The sequence below is a fragment of the Euwallacea similis genome, chromosome 30 (assembly GCF_039881205.1).
Source record: "Euwallacea similis isolate ESF13 chromosome 30, ESF131.1, whole genome shotgun sequence".
NCBI lineage: Eukaryota > Metazoa > Arthropoda > Insecta > Coleoptera > Curculionidae > Euwallacea > Euwallacea similis.
The window spans coordinates 1,892,254-1,913,046 of record NC_089638.1 but is presented as its reverse complement, the minus strand read 5'-3'; the positions used below and the strand labels follow the sequence as shown (position 1 = coordinate 1,913,046).

The following is a 20,793-nucleotide window of genomic DNA, read 5'->3' as shown; positions in this document are numbered from 1 at the left end:
ATATGCCATTATATTGTGATCTATATTATCATAGAGAATCTATTTATGTTAGGTCAATAAATGAAGAGTTTATTAAATTATCCTGTCTACTGGCCAAATGTAAATGAGCGGCGAGGAAGGTAACATGGTACTCAACAATTTAGAACTGGATGGAGCAAACGGTTGCACAGATTCCACCAAAACTGATCACACTTTTTAACCAGAAGACCACTAAGAATTAGTGCCCTCATTGCATTATTTTGAAGCCAGGGATGTCATGCACCAGCACATCGGCACATATATAAAACATCACTCCTCCTGATTTCACAGCCATCAGTTATTGCCCCATTTGCCAATAAAGAGGGGCAAAACTGCAACAACCAATGCTACATCCTCTTCTTCTAAATTGGCAATGGTGCTATTTGATTTGGTGCCTTATTTGGGGCACTCATAATACTCACCAAGAGCTGCTAAATACTTTTTGTGATCCGGCAACTTATCGGTGATTTCAGGCTGAAAATTATCCTCGAACTCAGTTAAAAAAATTTGATTTGCCTCAGTAGAGGATTTTGAACACTGGCACTTGTTCCATGGGTCCATAACAAATAACGTATCCACAGAAACAAGGAAAACAGAAAACAATTTCTAATACAGGTAGATATAACAAAAAATAAAAATTAATTGCAATTTTTATGTGCACAGAAAACACTCATACTCAAAAACAAGCATTAGTAAACCGTAGGGAACAAAAACAATTTATGTGAAATCCACACAGGTAAAAACAACTAATAAATAAATAGAACAGCCCAAATCAAGGTCAGTCAAATGTCAAATGTGAAAATATAAATAAAAATTAAAAATAAGAGAGTAATAAATGACAAGTGTCATTGACGTTGGACATACGTTTACGAGCGCGTTCACAGTCTATCAGGAAATTATTAAAAAGTTGCAAATTGTGTTTCAATTGGTCATCTCAATGTTTTGCGATTTTTCTTGACTTTTTGTTCCGCATGTGCTCCATTGCGAATTTTGAATTAACTGAAAAGGGACTAAGCAAACCATAAATTTGACAATAAAAGTAACTTTATTTTCTATTTTGTCTATTCATATAAATGTAGTTTCCTACTTCAGACAATAATTAACCAAACTGTAGAAATAATTTAGTTATTTTACGTTTCTATAATTGGTTATTAATATATCATTCATTAATTAGTTTCTCTTATTCTCCGCTCACTACTCTGTATACTCAAGAGTCATGGTAATAGCATCATGCATAAAATTCCTATACATTCTAGAAATCTTACATCTGAAGGTCTTTACGAGCCATCTAAACTTCCTCCATAATTTTCTCAATATTTGGAACTGACTCTTATGCCTCCTCCTCGCCTTCAGATGATATTTATATATTCCAATTTCAATCAACAAAATAAGCCCTAAAAATATAGAAATATTTTATTATAAATATACTGTGCATTTTACTTACCACCACGTCACCACATTATATACAGCGTGCCCTTTTTAATTGTCTCTACTATAGCTTTATTTAGGCAGACGAAAAGAATCTTAGTAAGGGTCAAATGGGAGAAACCAATTTTGGAGACGTTTGATATGTCGTAAACGGTATTGCGACATGTTGAAAGTTTCCAAAATTATCTTCACTTAAAAACGACATCCTGTATATTATCACACCACGGAAAAGTTCGAACATAGTTCTCGGCAAGAAATCCATTTATAGGGTCCACATTACATAACGGACACTTTTAGTTGTAGAGATTTTTGAAAAATTCAAAAACAGGGCTCTTTCTTATTAAATTTAGAAACTATCTAGACAAAGAAAAATTGAATTTTCCCAAAAATTTTCCACGAAATAAAGTGTCTTACGGGACCGTAGAGTGAAAAGGGGTGCTGGGTGTGGTAAAGTAAGGTAGGTAAAGTAACCAAAATGTAGTTTTGGAAATTGGAACGATGTAGAAAAGATTAGCATGGCCCCTGCGCAAGGATGACTTCACGCAAAATCGTGAAGGTTAGGTTAAGTGGTACTACTGTCTGTGGTCATTGCGCAGGAACCATGTTAATCTTTTCTGTATCGTTCCAATTTCCAAAACCACGTTTTGGTTACTCTACCTACCTTACCTTACCCCACCCAGCACCCCTTTTCACTCCACGGTCCCGTAAGACACTTTATTTAGTGGAAAATGTTTTAAGAAAATTCAATTTTTCCTCATCTAGGTAATTTCTAAATTTAATAAGAAAGAGCCTTGTTTTTGAATTTTTCAAAAATCTCTAAAATTAAAAATGTCCGTTATGTACTGTGGACCCCGTTTATAATTCAAGTATTGATTTTTTGAAAAAGCTCTTAGACACATCCCTTTATTTTTCAATTCGCATCTTTTCAAAAACAATTCAAATTTACAGGGTGGACCACCAATTGATTAAGACATTCAAGTTTATTTTTTCAAATAGGAAGACCAAGTGTTTTTATTTCATATCGTGAATCGACACAAAATTTTAGATACATCCGATAATACATTCTTCATTCAAAGTGTTTGTGCAAAAACGAACACCTATGTGTATTGTTTCCAAAAATGAGTGCCTAAACTATAAATGAATTAGTGCCATTTTTTTTGGCCGCGCAGTATGTATTATATAACGAACATGAAGCAAATAATTTGCCGCATAAACCAAAAATCCTAAAGCCAATCCGAAGGCGAAACCTGCGGATTCGCGAGTACTGAAAATATTTTTGAGAGAAAATTAAAGTAGAAGCAAGTACATAGTTTACCGTTAAATTTCACATTATAATATAGATATAAGTCCATCTTCACTTGTTGCAAAATATTTCATTCTATAACAGTGTGATGGAATAAGTGATTTGGGTTGGGCAGCGACAAATCCATTTGAAAATTCCTATTTGATATTTGATTTGGAAGACAAAATTCCACATAGCGAGAACTTTTCCGTGGAACTTTTATAAAAAATAATTTGAGTTCCCACCAGAAAATATATTTCCGATAAAAAGTAAATAAAATGATCCTTGCAGCATTTTCAAACTTATGGGTTTCAATTTATCGTCCTCAGTCGCTTTCGCCCTTTTATTTGTTTCAATACTAGCTGTTGTAGCTTCGTTCTCTCTCAGCTTGGCATCTGGTATATTTTGCTGCTTCCCTAGCTTTTCATATTCGTTTTCTGTCATTTTCGTTATGATTCCTGCCTCAAAATTTGCCATGAGACTGAAAAGAAAATTATGTAGCACGTTACGCTTTTTCATAGCAGCAATGCTGACATTTTATTAATTTCTTCTATGTATGGACACCCCAACTGCAAGGCAATGGCAGAGTAGGCAGTGTTGAGCTTTTCGCTGAGATGAAAATTTTTATGGCCTAAAATTTAACTAACTCAAATAATTTATTACACCTTTCTAAACAAATTTTTCCACTACCAAACCGTTGGGTATCGAAAAATAATGTCTCTCTCCCTGCCATTACTGCGACGTTTCGCTTGTCCTTTACCAATTTCACCCCCTCTTCCACAGATTCAACTACATATTTGTTTTGACTTCTTTGCATTATATCCCAAATTTGACCATAGATTCCGCTTCCATTCTAAATGGTAATTATTTTGTTGTACCAGTCCGTATGCCTCTCCGTAATCTACCTCACCTCAATTAATCCAAACGATGGACTATGCTTTTCAATGAAAAGTTCGAAATTAGTAGATTCCATAACGTTTTTTAATTGATACAAGTTGGTGATAGCTTTTTCTAAAATACGGAGTAATTGTTTGTTTTTGCCGTCTGTCTCAGTAAAGTAATATGTTTTATATCTACCTCTTCCGGGTCTAGCAAGAAGTGAAGTTAGATTTGCTGAATACATGTCAGTGATAATGTAAGTCGAAGACATTGATAGAAGAATAATGAAAAACCTCGTTTTCTGGGTGTTACTTGGTTCTTTCCCAGCTATGTAAAGAAATGTTTGATACAGCTTTTATATAAGTGTACTAGGAACACTTCTCCCAATAATCTTCGTTCTTTGGAGCTCTTATGCAGGGTGCACCAGAAACACTTGCACAAATAATTCTGGGACTGGGGGAATGGGGTTATACAGAATGTCACAGTCATTTTTAATTCTCTAAATTGCGAATAAATGTCACAGTTTTTGATCTACACACTTGAAACCTTAGTTAAGCTAAGATCTTAATGTTGAATATAATCTCATAACTCCCCTCTGTTGTTACGTAAGTATTTGAAAACCAATGACTTAACAAAAACGTAAAAAATAAATCTAATGGGTTTAAATTAATACTTTGACACTCTGTAGAATGAAAACAGGCTGCTGGATTACTCTATTTTTTTTATCCCCTAGCACTTTTATATTCACCTGTATTTCTGTTTCTGAGACACCCTGTATACGACAATTATAAGCAATCTGTACTTACTCTGTTTCAGTAAAATAGTTATTGTAAACCAGGTACAATCAAAAAATAATCGTGTGTGTGATCGTACCAAAAACCGAGGCTGCCAAGCATTCGGTAAGGCAATTAGGATGTATAAGAATGGCCCTACGATTAGGCAAGTAAACCCTATGGCTGGCCAGACCTGGAACCGTATTAAAACGCCAGAACATAAGGTGAAGTTTATTTAGGTTTAAGTTAAAAGAAAAGTTTCAAGTTAAAGAAATAAATTTTTTGTAATGGAACAGTACAGCTACAGGCTAAGCTCATTTATTGTTATTACTAAGTTTATGGAAAATTTTCCATATATCCAGCTAGTTTTTTTCTGTGCTGTACTTCAGATATATTAGATAAGAGTAAAACTAGGGGGTCTCAAACATTTGTCGTTTCACTTTTATTCCTATGTATAAAAAATATCTACTTGATAGATACAAAGACCACAAATAACAATTCTCTAGAACCCTTTTAATTCTCTGAAAAATTAATTTAAGACTGTTTTTAAACTCTTTAAAAAAATTCGTAAAAAAACCGTGTAAAGAACCAGTTGTAACCGTATTCCACTGCGAAGGTTAGTTGAAGGTGAATAAAGACGGCCAGAAAGAGCAAGAACCGGTTATATCCGCATTCCAAACATTCCGCTGTCAAGTTTTTTTAGCACCCATTAAAGGGGATGTACCAAGTATGTAGGTCAGTGGATCAACACAAGTAAGACAGAATAAGAAAATGTCGAGACGAAGTCAGATAAAGACGTTAAAATGTGTAAAAACAATTGATCCTTCATATATTTATCCTTGTCCAGGATTACTAGGCTGTACGACTCAGAGAAAGACAGAATGATAATTATTGGAACTTTTTTCAGAAATGTATCTTTCGTTAGTTACATCATAACCTCAAAAATATTTGTTTTGACTTTAGCTAGAAGATTGTCGTTGTAACATTATATATAACTGAAATGCAAAATAGATTGAAATTATATTATGTAGGGATAATAAATGTCGGCAAGGGTTGATCCAAATATATCGTGGACAGACTTTACCTGCCATTGGAACGGTCTCAATAAAGCCAAAGCCTCGTTGAGTTTACTCGGTGCATGTGTAACAAACGCACCACTGTCTGCCAAAGTGATAAAGGAGAACTCAACTACGTTAATTCTCTCCCAGATGATTCCCATATCTCCAATGAATAAGTCTGCTTTCTGGAAAGTATCTCTTCTAAGTCGGTCCAATGATTCAATAGTTTTTATTGAATTTTACCCTATTTGAAACCAATCCCAACACTCCATTGAATTCTCCATTTTCAGAAGTAGCTGAACCCTGAATCCTTTCTGGGGGATCTGAATATACATACCTAAATTTTAATAAGTTGATGTTACAGTTTAATATGTTGCAAAGCGATGTACCTGAAATTTAGTTTTCTGGACAATAAGTTCAATATTCTATCGTCTCTTCCACCAATTACTTCAAATGACTTGTTATCGCTTAAGTTGTACCGAACAAAGTGCCATGGTGGTTTCTGTTGATGTAATAAGCTTGGTAAAAGTTGTAACAGATGTAAATTCTATCTACATACATGTAATACTGGAATTCTTAAAAGCTTGCCGTGGAAATCCTTGTAAACAGACTTTTTCTGTGGGAGTGTTGGATGATGAAACAAACCTTTTTCATGATCCCACCAGTTGACCATATTTAGGTGATGCTCTTTATACGAAGTTGCTTGATTATAATATATTCTAAAACTGTGTTCAAAGCTTTGTAGACTAATTTCTCTTTATCAGACAGTGGTTCAGCTTACGAGTCAGGTCTGGAGTTGTATATCACAATTACTCTCATAGCACTATGAATATTCATTAAAAAGTGCCTTGAAAATGCTTGCTTAGACTTTTCTTGAGCCACACTGTAGCACAGCTTGTTTGTCCAGTGGCAGGCATTGATATTTTGTTGCCTCTTACTTTTTATAGGATCATTCCAGTTAGTCTTCCAATGAAAGATATAGATCAAAGTTCTTCTTATGTAGTTTCTGTCATAAATCTATAACATTCACTTGGTCTTAATGCCTCTTTCTAATTTATCTAAATATCGACTGCCTATCTCTAAATACTGCTCCACGGCTTTTTTTAAAGCAGATTCATAGCGGCCTACTCTATATGAAAGTTCGATGGTTTCTATTCAAAACTGATATTTCAACTGAGACTTGCCCTAAGCTATATTTAATTCAAATAAATTTAGTGTGATATTTCAGATAAAAATCCTAAAATGCAACAAAAATTGCAGCAGTTATATATGGCCTTACCTGAAGTAAAATATGTTCATAAAACTTATGTTTCCCAAAGAAGATTGTGGTAGCTGGCAGATAGTTCTTCGTTTGGTAAGAAAGTAATTCGAAATACTTGCAATAAAAATATAAATGGGTATTTATTATGTATAGAAATATTTCGCATCTTCCTCTAAAGGATATCTCAAAAATCAACTGCCATATATGAACAATTGTTTAAAAATAGAAAAAATTCCTTAAAAACACTTATTTAAAAAAAAGGGAAGATGATACTCATTTTTTCTTTGATTTGAAGAAATACACGACGTCCCTCCGGTATATAAAGGTTGAATTTTTAAAAGCTGCCCACTTACCAAGTTTTATCCGTATCAAATTTCCGGTTCTCAGTAAGACGCCCTGTATATCTTCAGATGGTAAAAGCGAATTTTTTAAAATTAATTATTGGGTGTGTGTAAACTTCACTTTGTGAGTTGTGACCCACCTTGATTTAGATTACTCTTTTTATTCATTACCTTGTCTAGAGCATCCAAAGACGAAAAATTAAAAAGCGTTACAGAAATTTTTCCTTTTTCCAATGTGGGCAGCAGGGAAATTACCAGATGATGGTCTTGATGTTGACGATTTGTAGAAAAACAAGAATTACAGTAAGTCAATGAGAAAACTAGAATAATTATTACAAAACAGTAATTTCTTTATATAATAATTTTTTAATTTTTGAAAAATAAAATTAGATACAGTTTCAGAGCACTCGAAAGTGATGGAAAAACTGATTATTTTGCAACTAGTTATGAAACAAAGCAGATACTTTCATTTCCTAACTCATTGACAGGTTTTCTCTCATGTTGGAGCAAAATTAATTAACTCATAGAAAATGCTGCTATTGTGTAACTAAAAACCCATGCATAACATAAACTGTTATCATACGTTCTGAGAGTACCTATATTGAATTTCTATCAATATTTCCTTGTAGCTATTTACCCGTAATGTCGAAACCAATTATTAATTTGTTTTCCGGAAAACTTTTAACAATCTCATACGTCGCGGAAACCAAATCGCCACCATACCTTCTTCTCAACCTCTGCAGTTGATCTAAAAATTACATGAAATGCATTAGGTACCTACAATACCGTTAATAAAATTGTCATGAAAATGATGGTGAAGGAAAAAGAAATGAAGATTTAGAAACAGACAAATTGTTAAGAAAATGAGTTAAGACAATCGTACACCTAAATAATTATTGTTGCACCCATTTTAAATATCACGTTTACCAATTATACAAATTCTACAAATGCTACAATTTTTTCAGTATTACAAATTCGAGAGAATGTATGGGGATCTTCAGACTACCAAAATAGATCATTTCTATAGCTTTAATTTTTATATTTGTTTCCAGATTTAAGAAAATGTTCATTTTTATGAAATGATAAATAACGTTCTTGTAAATTATGCAACAAAAGAGAAGAAATGTTAAAGAAGAAAATATTTTCTTCTATAATATGCGCATTTTGCGAGTTTAGAGGAATTTTGCAAACGTATTCAAATTTCTTATAAAAAAGTGCTTTAAAATATTCCAGTTACGTCTATCTGTAATGAGTAATTATTCAACTATTTAAGAAAAATCAAATTTGAACCATTGGGGTTTTCGCCGATATTTCCGGAGTAATTTAGAATTTTCTCTAGATTAAAACTGATTTTTGAGTAAACATTAAATTGCGCATATTTGGTGAATTCCTATAAACTTCTTGAATACTCAAATGAAAAGAATAATTTTACGAATAATGCACACTTACCTTCATATGTAATAAGTTTGGATGTTTTAAAACAATACGTTTTAGAGTTTATTAATAGAATGCTGAAAACCACATAACTAATAATGATTATAGCGTGATTTAAATATAGTTTCATAGCTACTTCGGTGATGGGCAGATTAACTATAATTTTCTTTAGCGTACTTAAAGTTGGAGAAATGAGCATGAATATTCCATGATAAATGCCATTCATTTTGATAGCGAATTGAAAGTTAAAGGTGAAACAATTAATATGGACTGACATATTAAGAACAATAAGACATGATGAATTGAACCCAAATAAATACTAACAAGGGCAATATACATATAGGGTGTGTTGTTTAAAATAAACAAGTTTAATCCTAGTATTCTTTTTCGAGCCACTCCCCATATTTCAAATTATACACATCAGCCTATACCTTTTTTTGATCTTACAACTTTCGTATTTAACCGATTCTTCTATTTCTACGAGAATCATGCAAATTTTGGATCCTGTTATTGTTTCCAAAGACGCTCCAAGTAAAGATGGTGAATGTGCTAGTTATAATAGAACCTTTAATTTAAAAGTTGATACTCCTGCTTTAAATTGTCCTGAGGTGTCTGTAGAATTCGAATTCATGTTTAGTTCATGTCGAATTTGAAACAATTATTATAGTAATAAAATAGATTTTAAATGGAAATTCCTGGTTTGGGCTAATATGCTACTCATCCATCGTTACCATGCACCTGTTAGTCTTAACTCAACGTTGCCATATTTCATTCTTTATAGCTTTCAGGCATTAATGATGTTGTAGCCCTTGACCACGATAATAGCCAGAAATGTCAACGTAGACATTGACATATTTATAACATAACCCAATATTTGTAACTTTTTGATGTTTGATATACTCCAAATTTAATTTTAGGAATATTAAAAACCCCACATAAAATCATTTTTATCAAATATTTGAAAATAATCTAAAGTTGCCATTTAGAACATAACAAATAATGAGGCACGCCAGTTTTATCGCCAGGACAGTTTTTGTACATAACAATGATGTAGAGTCTGCCTGCAGGGTTTTGAACAGAATTTTAGGTAAAGAAGATATTTTTGATCAATATCGTCGAACGCGATACTATGAGAAACCTTTTGAGGTACGTGCTACATTGGACTACTCCATTTTGATACAAAAACTGTACCTATGTGGTATAGTTCCTTTAAAACATATGTACAATCTTCTAATTTCATTTAAAATAGATTTTAACATAACATGAGAAAAGGGATTATTTGTTCATGTAAAAAAACGTTGGGGTAATGTAAAAAAGCAAACCAGTAATTTTGAGACATTTAGGTGCAAAGCTTTTTTATACAATTTATCCTCAATTTATAGTCATATTTACCTAAATTCCATTTTTTATTGCAGTTTAGAAGGCGAATTAATTTTGAAAGGTGCAAATCAATATACAATGAAGATATGGCTAGGAAAATTAATTTTATATTAAGAAAAAACAGGACCGACCCATTTCCTGGATGTCTTTAGTCAAAATATGTCAACTATTGTTGATACTATTAAGACAGTTTAAAAGTTGTATTGAGTAGTTAATATAATAAATGAAGTATTTTAACATTGATTTTATTGGATTCAGAGATTTATATATCAAAATGATGTGGTAACATCTAAATATTTTCTTAAATAAAATGTCTAATTAGTAATACATCTTTAACAGACATTCGGCATGACGAGTATAGAAAAACTAAGGTAAGTTTTACAATTATAGAAATTCTGTACTAGACTGAAAAGATACTCATTTTGATTGATAAATAATAAAGTAAAAACAACACATTACTTTCAAATGTAATGCAGTTGATTTTTACTAATAGGACAATTAAGAAATCATGAAAATACGCCAATGTGCTGGAGGTTGGGAAATTAATTTTGGAACATCCTGTATCTAAATATTTTAATGCAGTTGTTATGGTAGGTACGTTTATTATATATATACATATACACATGATAACATAATAATTAAATATAAACTTGTTTTTAAAGAATACAATTGATAAAATTCCATTTTAACAGAAATTAAATTTACTAGCCAATAACGACATAAAATACATCAAGGTTATTTTTATTTAAATTATTTTTAAACTTATTTTTAATCAGTCGCAATAAATAACACTTGAGTGTTTATTCCAAGCAGTCCCTTCAATGGGCCAGTAATCTTAAAATAATTTTAAAGGCATGAAAGTTTTTTTACAAGGTTTATATCATATTTTTTTATTAGGATAGGTGCATAGAATCTGTATAATCACATATAGCAGTACATTATTATTTGGGCCATTGCATTGAAATTAACTCAATATTTTGTCTCGCATTCGCGAATTAGTTTGGGAATTAAATCTCATAAATTAGATTAATTTTAACTAAATTAAGTAAATTTTATAACCTATGCTAGAGTGTACTTTTCATGACAAACAGCAATAGTTTTGCTTTTTTGACTGAAACGAAACAGGAACTATATCGTAACTGTCAAGTGCAATTTATATCGATTGTACCTATGTACTATAATATTTTTTAATAAAACTTATTCAAAGGGATTTAAATTTTTATCACAATTTTCTCTAAATGGATTAGTTTTATCTAACTCTTCGACGTCATCTTTGAAGGGATTCATTTTGTCGTCGTAATCATCGTCCTCAAATGGATTTGACGGAGTAGGATAACTGCCTGCGGTAGAAGTTTTGTACGAGTGTGAGGTTTGTTCCCGACTTTGTTGGGCCCTATGAGCATTATTGATTGAAATTGGAAAATTATTTATAATTGTCCGATTTTAAGTTATAACTTTATACCATTAAAAAACTGATATAAATCAATTCAACTAGACGTTAACTGAACGAAAACTTTATATCAAAGCAGAGTATGAAACCCCATTTTACCTAATACTTTTGTCGCTGAAAAAAGTATTCATTTATTTTTACAGTTTTCAGTAATTTATTATTTATTAAAAAGTAATTTTTTTCCCTATATCTCTAGTATTTTTGCCCGAAAAGCCAAAATAGTCGTCTAATAAAGATACAATTTTGCTTCCATTTAACAAACTCTGTATCGCCAATGACTTTTGAGATCTCCACATTGAAAGTCAAATATGGGTCGTAAATATTTAGCCTTAAAGAGATTTAACGTTCTCGAGAAGCATTACTTTCAATGTGACGTGGCAAATTCCTAACATAATAATACTAACCTGTATTTCTGAACATTTGAAGATTTTCCTTGTGAATCGAAACTTAAACCCGGCTTAATTTTCACATTATCTATTGGACGTGATTGCATTTCCAATTCTCGATGATAATTTGGCCCCTCTCGTTTGGTCGTAACGGGATTCGCAAATTTTGTTTTGGTATCTACTTGGGCAAAAGGAAAACTCTTTCCCAAAATTTCAGTCCTAAAAAATAATGATTAAAATAGTTCGTCTTTGAATGAAAAAGTATCACCGATAGATCAACATTATTACAAAAACGTGTCGAGATGAGGAGAAACAAATTGCCATCAATACTTACCTTAAAATATTGTAATTATTGAACACTCCTCGACCAAAGTATTCAGCAACTGTTGAAAAACCATCGTGTGCTTTGTCTAGCTGGTAGTGGAATGTTTCGTGCAGGTCTTTATTATATTCTCTAAAAATAAATCAAAATTGAGGTTGGGTTTTACACTAATTTAGACAACTTATATTAATAATTATTTTGTAGGGAGTTTTAAAATATTCCTATAATATCTGTATACTTCATTTAATAATCAGCGTTGAACAAAAAATTTTAAACATATGTTGAGTGCAAACATTGATATAACAGACTGCTTTATACATATAACACATATAAAATATATATATACTAATTTTCAGTTGTACTGTAAACAGTTTTTTCTTACCTTGCCTTTAGAAGGTTCAATAAATTCTTATTTTCCGGCTGGCAAGTAGGGCATTCTGCCTTGTCGTCGGAAAAACTTTGAAAGCAATGCTGATGAAAACTGTGATTGCATAGAAAATGAACGGTGGGTAATTCCAGGGGATGATGGCAGGCTGCACACCGTGCTCCTGGAATAGATATTAATATTGCTCATCCGGATCAGATTGTATTTTAGTATTCAAGACCTCAATACGATTATCATACAGCAGACTGGCATCCAGTTTCAGACTAAGCAGTCTGGTATAATTACTCGTTATATTTTAACTTTAATTTTAGTGTCTAGAAACTCCGAGTGTGTTCTATTAGTTTTAAAGCAGATTCATCCAGTTTTACTCACATTTGAAGCCAATTTATTCTGGTAAAACATCCATTATAACCATAAAAAAACGGCAAAACTTACCTTGAATTCTACTAACACCAGTGGTAAGCTCTTTCAAGAGTTTTTTGAGTTTCTCGTTATCTTTCCTGTAATTCCTTGTTAACTCGGCGATTTCTTGAGCTTTCTTAATTTCTTGTTGTAGTTCATTCATTATGTATGACCTTATGTGGCCCAAACTAATTTCCGCATTTCCTGTACATACGGCGTCGATAACCAATTGTGGTGAAAACAGTCTTTCCTTAGCAATTACAGTTAACACCTAAAAATATATATATAATATATATATATTTGGACAAGTCTACCGACCCCATAATTCAAACTAGTGATAAAAAAAAGCTCTGGAAGATGATAGGTATGTCCGATGTACGAACTTACCTATAAATTTGTAATCCGTATGTGTAATGTGAAGTACAGAAAGTAAGAAGTTACTACGTACCTCATTAAGCAAATCCATTGATGGTTGTTTATTGTCTCTAACACAAGACCAAAGAGCTTGGACCCAGAGTGTCGGTTCTTGATGACCAAAACGCGTGCAACATGCAAGAACGGAGTTTGGGTCATTGTTGGATATATGATACCTGAAATAATATTTCGCATTACTTGTATGACGGCATCGAAAAAATAAGTTAGGTAGCATAGCTACACGTACTATGCTTATATTATATCAAAACCTTATATAATTTTATATCACCGTCGAAATTTTCATTTCACACGAAAAATCAAATGAAATGGAGTTTCTATTTGTTTGACTATAAATGCGTAAAAATTAAGTAATTGTTCAGAGCGACGAGACACGTTAGCGATTTTTAATTAATCATTATTATTCCTAATAAATTTACAAGAGATAATGGACTGAATTAGGGAGTAGTAGCTACTACTTAATATAAAAAATTGTGTTTGTTACTACCTTAAAATTTGTTGATACAAATTCTTTTCTTCATAAATATATAAAATTCCTTCACTGAAAGAATGCATATTACAGACTACCAACGCATGAGACTTGTCCAACTTTACATCTGGGTTTTGAAGCAACTCCAATATCCTTTGGGACAATCTATGCTTCTCATTGGTACCTGAAAAACAAAATTTAGCTTTGATAAGCTAAAAGACCCAATAAAATGAGTTATTTAGCTTGGACAGAGTACATTTTAGAATATTACAAACAAAAACAAAATGAATACTCAAAAAATCTTAAAGTATAATTCTGGTTCACCTTCAGTATTTGCCCAAACTTGCAGGTAATGCTCTAACAGAGTGCCATATACCGAAGGGCTCAAAATGCATCCTTCTGTAATTAAATGTTCCAAAAATTCTACCAAACACTGGGAATTGTTAAGAAAAAGATGTATGAAATCTTCAGGATCAGACTTATCAATCCGATCGTAGTTTCCTAGAAAATTATAATTTAGATGTAAAAGTTTTTAAAATACAACCGATATAGAAAAATAAGAAGAGAAAATGCAAACCTTCCATCATATTTTCCGATACAAGTGGACGATTATCAGGTTTGTAGTTCGTGCACAACCTTTTCAGAAATTGAGTGCTTTCGTATGGAAGTTTTTCAACCAACATCTGACCATATTTTTTCATGTAGTGATCAGCCTCTTCGAAATTTAAATTAGCAATATAATCTAATACTTCCAAATACTTTTGATGGTCTTCAATTTGTATTTTTATATACCAATCGTGCTTTTCATGTTTTTTTGCCAACATTAGCGCTTCGGCAAGATTTCCTTGCCTAGAATTAAATATCAAATCAAAATTTTCAAAAGTATTTAACTTGAGAGAGAAATATTCCACACCATTATAATTTTGTTGAATATTAGTGAGATATCTTCCTTAGGCGGAAAAATTTCAATATGATTTGTTAACACCCTGTCAACAGATATCCTGTGAAGTATTTAAATAAGTAGCCAATAATTTCGCTCTTGAAATATAAACTACTCACCTGCAAACTTTAATCGCAACATCGACGTCATAATTTAAATCGATTTCTTTGGAAAGAATGAAATCTCTCAAACTGTCCGTCTGACCAACAGCGTTATTTAACTTCGTATAGCAGTTCAACAATAAGGTGGTATGATCTTCTGTTGCTTGTCCCTGTTTATGCAAGGCCTGAAAAATACAGACTTCTAGTTATGATGGTCTGGCAGCAATTAAATGCTTATATAATAATGGGAAAATGCGCACCAAAGCGTTCACCTTTTCAATTTTTGACCACATACTATTATTACTACGTGTGAAAATCTGCTAACCTTAGAGCTTTTTTAAATTTCGGCATTGAAAATTTTATATAGATAGAAGTTATCTTAATTTTCTCAAGACTTACCTGCAAATATACAATCAATTTTTCCAAGTGTTGGGACTCTACAAATTTCCTGATCACATAACTAGGCTCAAGTTTACCGATAGTTTTTGTATACTGTTCAATCGCTCCAGAATGGTCTCCTTTGTCACAAAGATGATCACCATACTGTTTAAATATATCTACTAAACCATCCAAATGATACTGTTGGCTTTTTGCGATTCTAATTGCCACATCATAGAGGTTCTTTTTGAAGAGGAGAGACAATTTTGATTGTAAGTCTTTCTCGTCGAGATGGTATACTTTATACTCTTGATCAATGATGAAAAAAGATCCCCACTCATAAAGAACCGTTCTAAACAAAAAAATCAAAATTACAAAACCTGACGTAAATAACTTCATTTCGATTTTTACTTTTTGGCGAAACTAATTTTGATAATCGGTTCACCATTTTATGATCAAAATGATAAATTTGGGAATCTCAAATAAAACACTTCAATTAGCTACCTTATACTGGACATCACATGCTGATAAACTATAAATTTGTTGTAGATATCCAAGACAGTGATGAGGTCCTCTGAATTTGAGTTTGGTGAGTCGGACATACTGCTTATTGACGAAGGTCGATTGCTTTTGGAAATTATAATTAAGTAGCTCCTAAACCATTCTAACATACTCTTTTCTCCGTCGACTGCATAACATGGTCCTCTACCATCGGGTGTGTAGCAGTATATTGCCTGAAAAGTATATCAGTAAAAACAAAATACAAAAGGTTCTGCTATCAAATTTGGATAATCGTCTTTTAGCAATATTATTTAAATATTTAATAAAATTACTAAAATTAATTCAATGTGTGTTTTGTATTCTTGAACATACGTATTAAATATTTGGTATCTTTGACGATCCCTTACTGAAATGTTGAACATTAAAGTCTTGAAAGTTCCAGATTATTTAAAGATTGAAATCTGGAATTGAAACTTGCCCCAGTGTGTAATGTCGATAAGAAAGATACACGATACCATATTTAAAAGAAAAATCATAATATTAAATGCTGTAAAAATCTGTGGTTAAAGGGTTTGCCTCTTTTTTATGGGCCCCTGTATAAAAATTAGAAGGTCCAGGCAACAAGATTGAACGTAAACATGGAATTTATATTAAACTACACTAAACATGTGCACTTACATCATTTCTGGCCACCATAAAATTACTTTCCTGCGAAGACTCCGCCAGCACGTTACACCTTTTTGTGCAACCTATGCCATCCAAATGATACTAAAAACAAATAAAAATAGTAGGTGGAGTGTATTTGTATGTGCTGTACAGATAGATATTTAAAAAAATCATTAAAATCTAGTTGGATTTCGTAATCTTGTCTTAAAAAAATGAATGCATTATACAGGGTTATTCACGCTATACGGCGCGGAATATTGTGGCTAAAATACGAGGCTTTCAAAAGGTTTCACTTTTGGGCTATATGGGGATCTATTATGGTTACTTTTAAAAATTATTTTCATATTATACAGGGTGTCCCAAAAGCCCTAAAAGTATCAAAGTTGTGTTTTTTTAAATGGAACCCTCTGTATATTATTGCATTTTTGGATTGTCCGATCAAAATAAGTGTCTGTTTTAATAAGGTTTACTATACCTAAAACTTAAGGTTTTTTAAATAATTTGAATTTTATCAAAATTTGACCTAATTTTTATGTTTTAAACACTTAAGAAGTATTTAAGTTATGCAAGTGTAATTTACAGTGTAATGTAATAACGCCAAATGGCGCAAAGAACAATTATTTAGCGTATTCTGTAAAAACGCGAAGACTTAGTTATGAACACCCTAATACCATTCGATAGGTAATTAAAAATTACATATCCTGGTAAGTTAAAAAATATAGCATTGTATTTAAATTAATCAAGTTATAGTCACTTAAAGTTCTTATTCGATTAGTTTTAATTTTTGCACATCCTGTATAAAATGGCAAGTTTATCATGATTGGGATATAAAATATGATCTATTGTTACACTACACTGTAAATTACACTTGCATAACTTAAATTCTTCTTAAGTGTTTAAAACATAAAAATTAGGTCAAATTTTGATAAAATTCAAATTATTTAAAAAACCTTAAATTTTAGGTATAGTAAACCTTATTAAAACAGACACTTATTTTGATCGGAGAATCCAAAAATGTAATAATATACATAGGGTTCCATTTAAAAAAACACAACTTTGATACTTTTAGGGATTTTGGGACACACTGTATAATATGAAAATAATTTTAAAAAGTAACCTTAATAGATCCCCATATAGCCCAAAAGTGAAACCTTTTGAAAGCCTCGTATTTTAGCCACAATATTCCGCGCCGTATAGCGTGAATAACCCTGTATACAGTCTAATCGAAGTAAGTATGCATATAATGAATGCATTTAGCATTCGAATTAGAATTTGTCTATATAATGTATGAAAGCACTATAAAAGGAATGAACAAAATCAACGAAAAATATAGCAACATTTCATAACGTTCTCGATCAATGTCAATGGTTTTTTCCATGGATAGGAAATAATAAATCATGTTATAAACATAATGTTCATTTTTTAATTATGGGAGTAAGATTTATTATGTCATGGAAGATATTAAGCTTTGAAGTACTTCTTACCTTCTGCTCTTTTTCTTTATGTGAAATATTATACACCACCACTTCTCTATGTGTTGATACAAATAAAAAGCTTCCATTGGCCGTTATCTTAAAAGCTAATCCAGTTATTTCATTACGTAAATCTTTGAAGAGTTTTTGTTTGGAACTCCTGTCCCTACTTATATCACCCCTGGAAAGAGATTTAGTACGATTTTAGTGTGTTACAACTAATAACTACTTGAATGACTGAGCATATTAGTCTCAAGTAAGTAACATGTCTATTTAAAATAAGTCGCTTCAACACAATTTACAAAACATTAATCAAATAAATAAGGCCAATTAATTTCAGAAATTTTCGATTTCTTGTTAATGAGAAATGAACTAACCTAAATAGAAGTAAAGATCCATCAACAAATCCTACAGCCATAAGCCGCTGATTATCATGTACAGTAAGAGTACTAACTTGTACTGCAAAAGGTCCAGGAACTGCTCTTGTGACTCTTTGACAAAATGGGGTTTTATTCTTATCAAGTTTACTTGTGTCCCATACCTTGATCAAGGGATTTATACCAGCTTCATCATTCTGCAAAAAGTTTAAATAATATACATATTTATCACTATATGTCACACAAACAGAATCTAAATCACAACTTGGTTAATTTTATAACAGTATTGTACTGCAATTGCAAATTTTTTATATTGAAAGAGTCAAAAACTAACTAGATCTATTTATTTTTGGTATAATAACTCCTACCATTTGTCTTTTACCTCTTAACATATCTGACCATAAGTAGTTATTATCAAATTTGGCAATATGACTTTCCATATATGTTATTTACACCATAACTAACAAATTTAACTGTTTACTTACTCCAATAGTAACAAGAAGAGGGGAATTTCTTAACTGAAATGTGCAGTCCACAGATATTTCATAGGCTCTAAATGAAGTGATATGCCAGGATCTTGACACCAGATGAATTTGGCCTAGGGAGTCGCCAAAAACTAAATGATTATTTCCTGCTGAAGTGGTGTTTATTTTGCATTCCTAAAATTACTACATTGAAAAAATCACATAAATATTAAAAAATCCTTATTTTACTTAATTAATACTTTTACATCCTAAAGAACAAGTGCATATATAAAAATAATACAAGAATTATTTAGATTATTCCAGTGTTTATATATCAAAATTGATAACTAGAATTTCCAATAAAAATTTACAATGTAAAATTGTACCTGCAGCTTGTTAAATGTAGGAGGAAACACGGCTTATCGTCTTTTAACTTTTAACTTTCTGTACATGTAAACCTACTAAATATCATATTTCACACAATCTAAATTTGTGGAGTGAAAAAGACTCTCATTTGTAGTTGCATATGTGATTGTGTTTTTTCTCTAATCTTTGTGCCATCCAGAAAAAATCCTAAGTCTCTTCCTATATTTGACAGCCTATCCTTTAGCAAACCGAACAGCAGTTCTGCACACTTACTTACTTTGGAAAGTTTTGCCAATTGTTGACTTCCCTCTAAATTTGGTTTCATATCAAAGAACTGAAACTTTCTCCACTAAAATAAAAAACAAATGTTAAAATAAGAAACCTAAAAAATTTAGAATCATTTTCATTTAATTATTTCTTAAAGATGCAAACAAGCTTTGTGGTCTCATGTTTTCATTGTAGGATTTCTATGGATATCTACCACAATTTCTCCAATTCATTTTAATGTAAATTTGTTCTAGTTTTGAGGGTGTCCAACATTTTAAGGAACTCATTAAGTTAGTGCAAAATGCTATTGATGCACAGGCCATGAGCATTTTTGATTGGCTTTTCATAAGAATACAAGAGATGAAATTTATTTATATCTTATGTTATGCTATGCTAAATAGCCAAATTAGCCTACACATTTCTTATATAATACTTGTATATGGTTGTATGCATCTATAAATTAATTTCAAGTGTTTAATGTTCTTGTTTTTTTAAGTTTCACTAAGATAGGATGTTGAGTCAACAGAATAAACAATCACTATATTTGACAGAGGTAACAGTTGAGGAACTGCTCTACAACTGTTTGAAGTTCAAAGCATAAATAATATCTCACTTATAAATTTAGGTGTTTAAAGAAATCCAAGTAACTTTCCAAAAAAGTCTATAGTCTGTTTTGTTTTAATATTAACCATATAATGAGTAATAAGAGTACTGATATTATTATTCTCTTTTACATGTTATTAATGAATTAAAAAGAAACTGTTTACTGTTCCACCCTTCAGATTTAGGGTTCTTTACGTGATCTTATACTTAAAACTCTATGCTAAACATTATGACATGGTATTGATACCTATGGACTGTAAAGCCTCTTAGGTATCTATTGTAAATTATCGTAAATTATCGTAAATTATAGGTACTTCGAGGGGCTTATATTCATTGAAAACCCAAAAATTAGCTGAAGTGCTCACCTCCAAAAATGCCATTTTCCTTCTCTTGCTTCACTAATTTTCCTGATAAATATTGTATAAAAATCTCCAGCAAATATTCTGAATTTACTCCACAGACCCGAGGGTAGCAACGTTTGGTAAATGACCCAAAATAAAACAAAGGTTTAAATTAAATTACTTGAAAATGTTTTAATCATACATCTTTGAAAATAATAAATATTAATAAATATAATAAAAACATAAAAGATAAGGTTCGGGAATTAGGGACTTTTAATTTGATGAACGACGAGCTGTCGAGCACTGCGAATTGTGTATGAGTTCAAGGTCCGGACTCTATAGGAACATGGAAGAGTGAGAATGAGAATTTTGTCTACTAAAATTAGCAAATGGAATTTTTTGACTAATTAACATTTATAAAAATTTAATTTTCACTTTCACATTTGATTTTTGACTTGGGTACCCTTTGGCAAACTAGACCTTAATTCATGGTGATGAAATCGGACGAAGTGATGTCAGGCGCGTTTACATTTTTAATAGGATTTTCTGGCCTCAAATAATAAAGTTAAGCAGGACTGTCGCTTTTTCCTCCATAATCGTTGTAGACCTTGATTGAA

At 31.6% G+C, this 20,793-nt stretch overlaps 3 protein-coding genes and 1 non-coding gene across 5 annotated transcripts; 2 read left to right on the top strand and 2 right to left on the bottom strand.

Annotated features, from left to right (window-relative positions):
- Nucleotides 1-1,162: 1,162 nt before the first annotated feature.
- LOC136417770 (ionotropic receptor 40a-like) lies at nucleotides 1,163-8,775 on the bottom strand. 2 transcript variants are annotated; one of them, XM_066403573.1, is made up of 16 exons: nucleotides 8,490-8,775; nucleotides 7,678-7,788; nucleotides 7,212-7,306; nucleotides 6,718-6,813; nucleotides 6,220-6,455; nucleotides 5,998-6,163; nucleotides 5,828-5,940; nucleotides 5,682-5,775; nucleotides 5,465-5,623; nucleotides 4,414-4,573; nucleotides 3,806-3,934; nucleotides 3,639-3,739; nucleotides 3,419-3,581; nucleotides 3,263-3,359; nucleotides 2,974-3,209; nucleotides 1,163-1,412 (listed from the first exon to the last, which is right to left on the bottom strand). In XM_066403573.1, the coding sequence occupies exons 1-16, from the start codon at nucleotides 8,749-8,751 to the stop codon at nucleotides 1,213-1,215; spliced, it is 2,418 nt and encodes an 805-aa protein (XP_066259670.1). In that variant the 5' UTR covers nucleotides 8,752-8,775; the 3' UTR covers nucleotides 1,163-1,212. The 2 variants fall into 2 exon arrangements, with proteins under 2 accessions (XP_066259670.1, XP_066259672.1); XM_066403575.1 differs by lacking the exon at nucleotides 6,718-6,813.
- On the top strand, nucleotides 1,910-2,016 carry LOC136417892 (U6 spliceosomal RNA). Its single transcript, XR_010752873.1, has one exon. It is a non-coding gene; the product is annotated as a U6 spliceosomal RNA (small nuclear RNA).
- Nucleotides 8,776-9,381: 606 nt separating the features above from the next.
- Nucleotides 9,382-10,091, top strand: mRpS21 (mitochondrial ribosomal protein S21). Its single transcript, XM_066403581.1, has 2 exons — nucleotides 9,382-9,620; nucleotides 9,890-10,091. Exons 1-2 carry the CDS (start codon nucleotides 9,474-9,476, stop codon nucleotides 10,004-10,006), a joined length of 264 nt encoding a protein of 87 aa, XP_066259678.1. The 5' UTR covers nucleotides 9,382-9,473; the 3' UTR covers nucleotides 10,007-10,091.
- A 484-nt stretch (nucleotides 10,092-10,575) lies between these two features.
- On the bottom strand, nucleotides 10,576-20,364 carry Vps11 (vacuolar protein sorting 11). The gene is made up of 18 exons (XM_066403569.1): nucleotides 20,201-20,364; nucleotides 19,243-19,314; nucleotides 18,621-18,794; nucleotides 18,136-18,332; nucleotides 17,771-17,939; nucleotides 16,299-16,388; nucleotides 15,624-15,853; nucleotides 15,141-15,471; nucleotides 14,760-14,926; nucleotides 14,278-14,549; nucleotides 14,025-14,201; nucleotides 13,719-13,884; nucleotides 13,248-13,389; nucleotides 12,833-13,070; nucleotides 12,395-12,560; nucleotides 12,025-12,144; nucleotides 11,709-11,909; nucleotides 10,576-11,247 (listed from the first exon to the last, which is right to left on the bottom strand). The coding sequence occupies exons 1-18, from the start codon at nucleotides 20,213-20,215 to the stop codon at nucleotides 11,052-11,054; spliced, it is 3,123 nt and encodes a 1,040-aa protein (XP_066259666.1). The 5' UTR covers nucleotides 20,216-20,364; the 3' UTR covers nucleotides 10,576-11,051.
- Nucleotides 20,365-20,793: the final 429 nt, after the last annotated feature.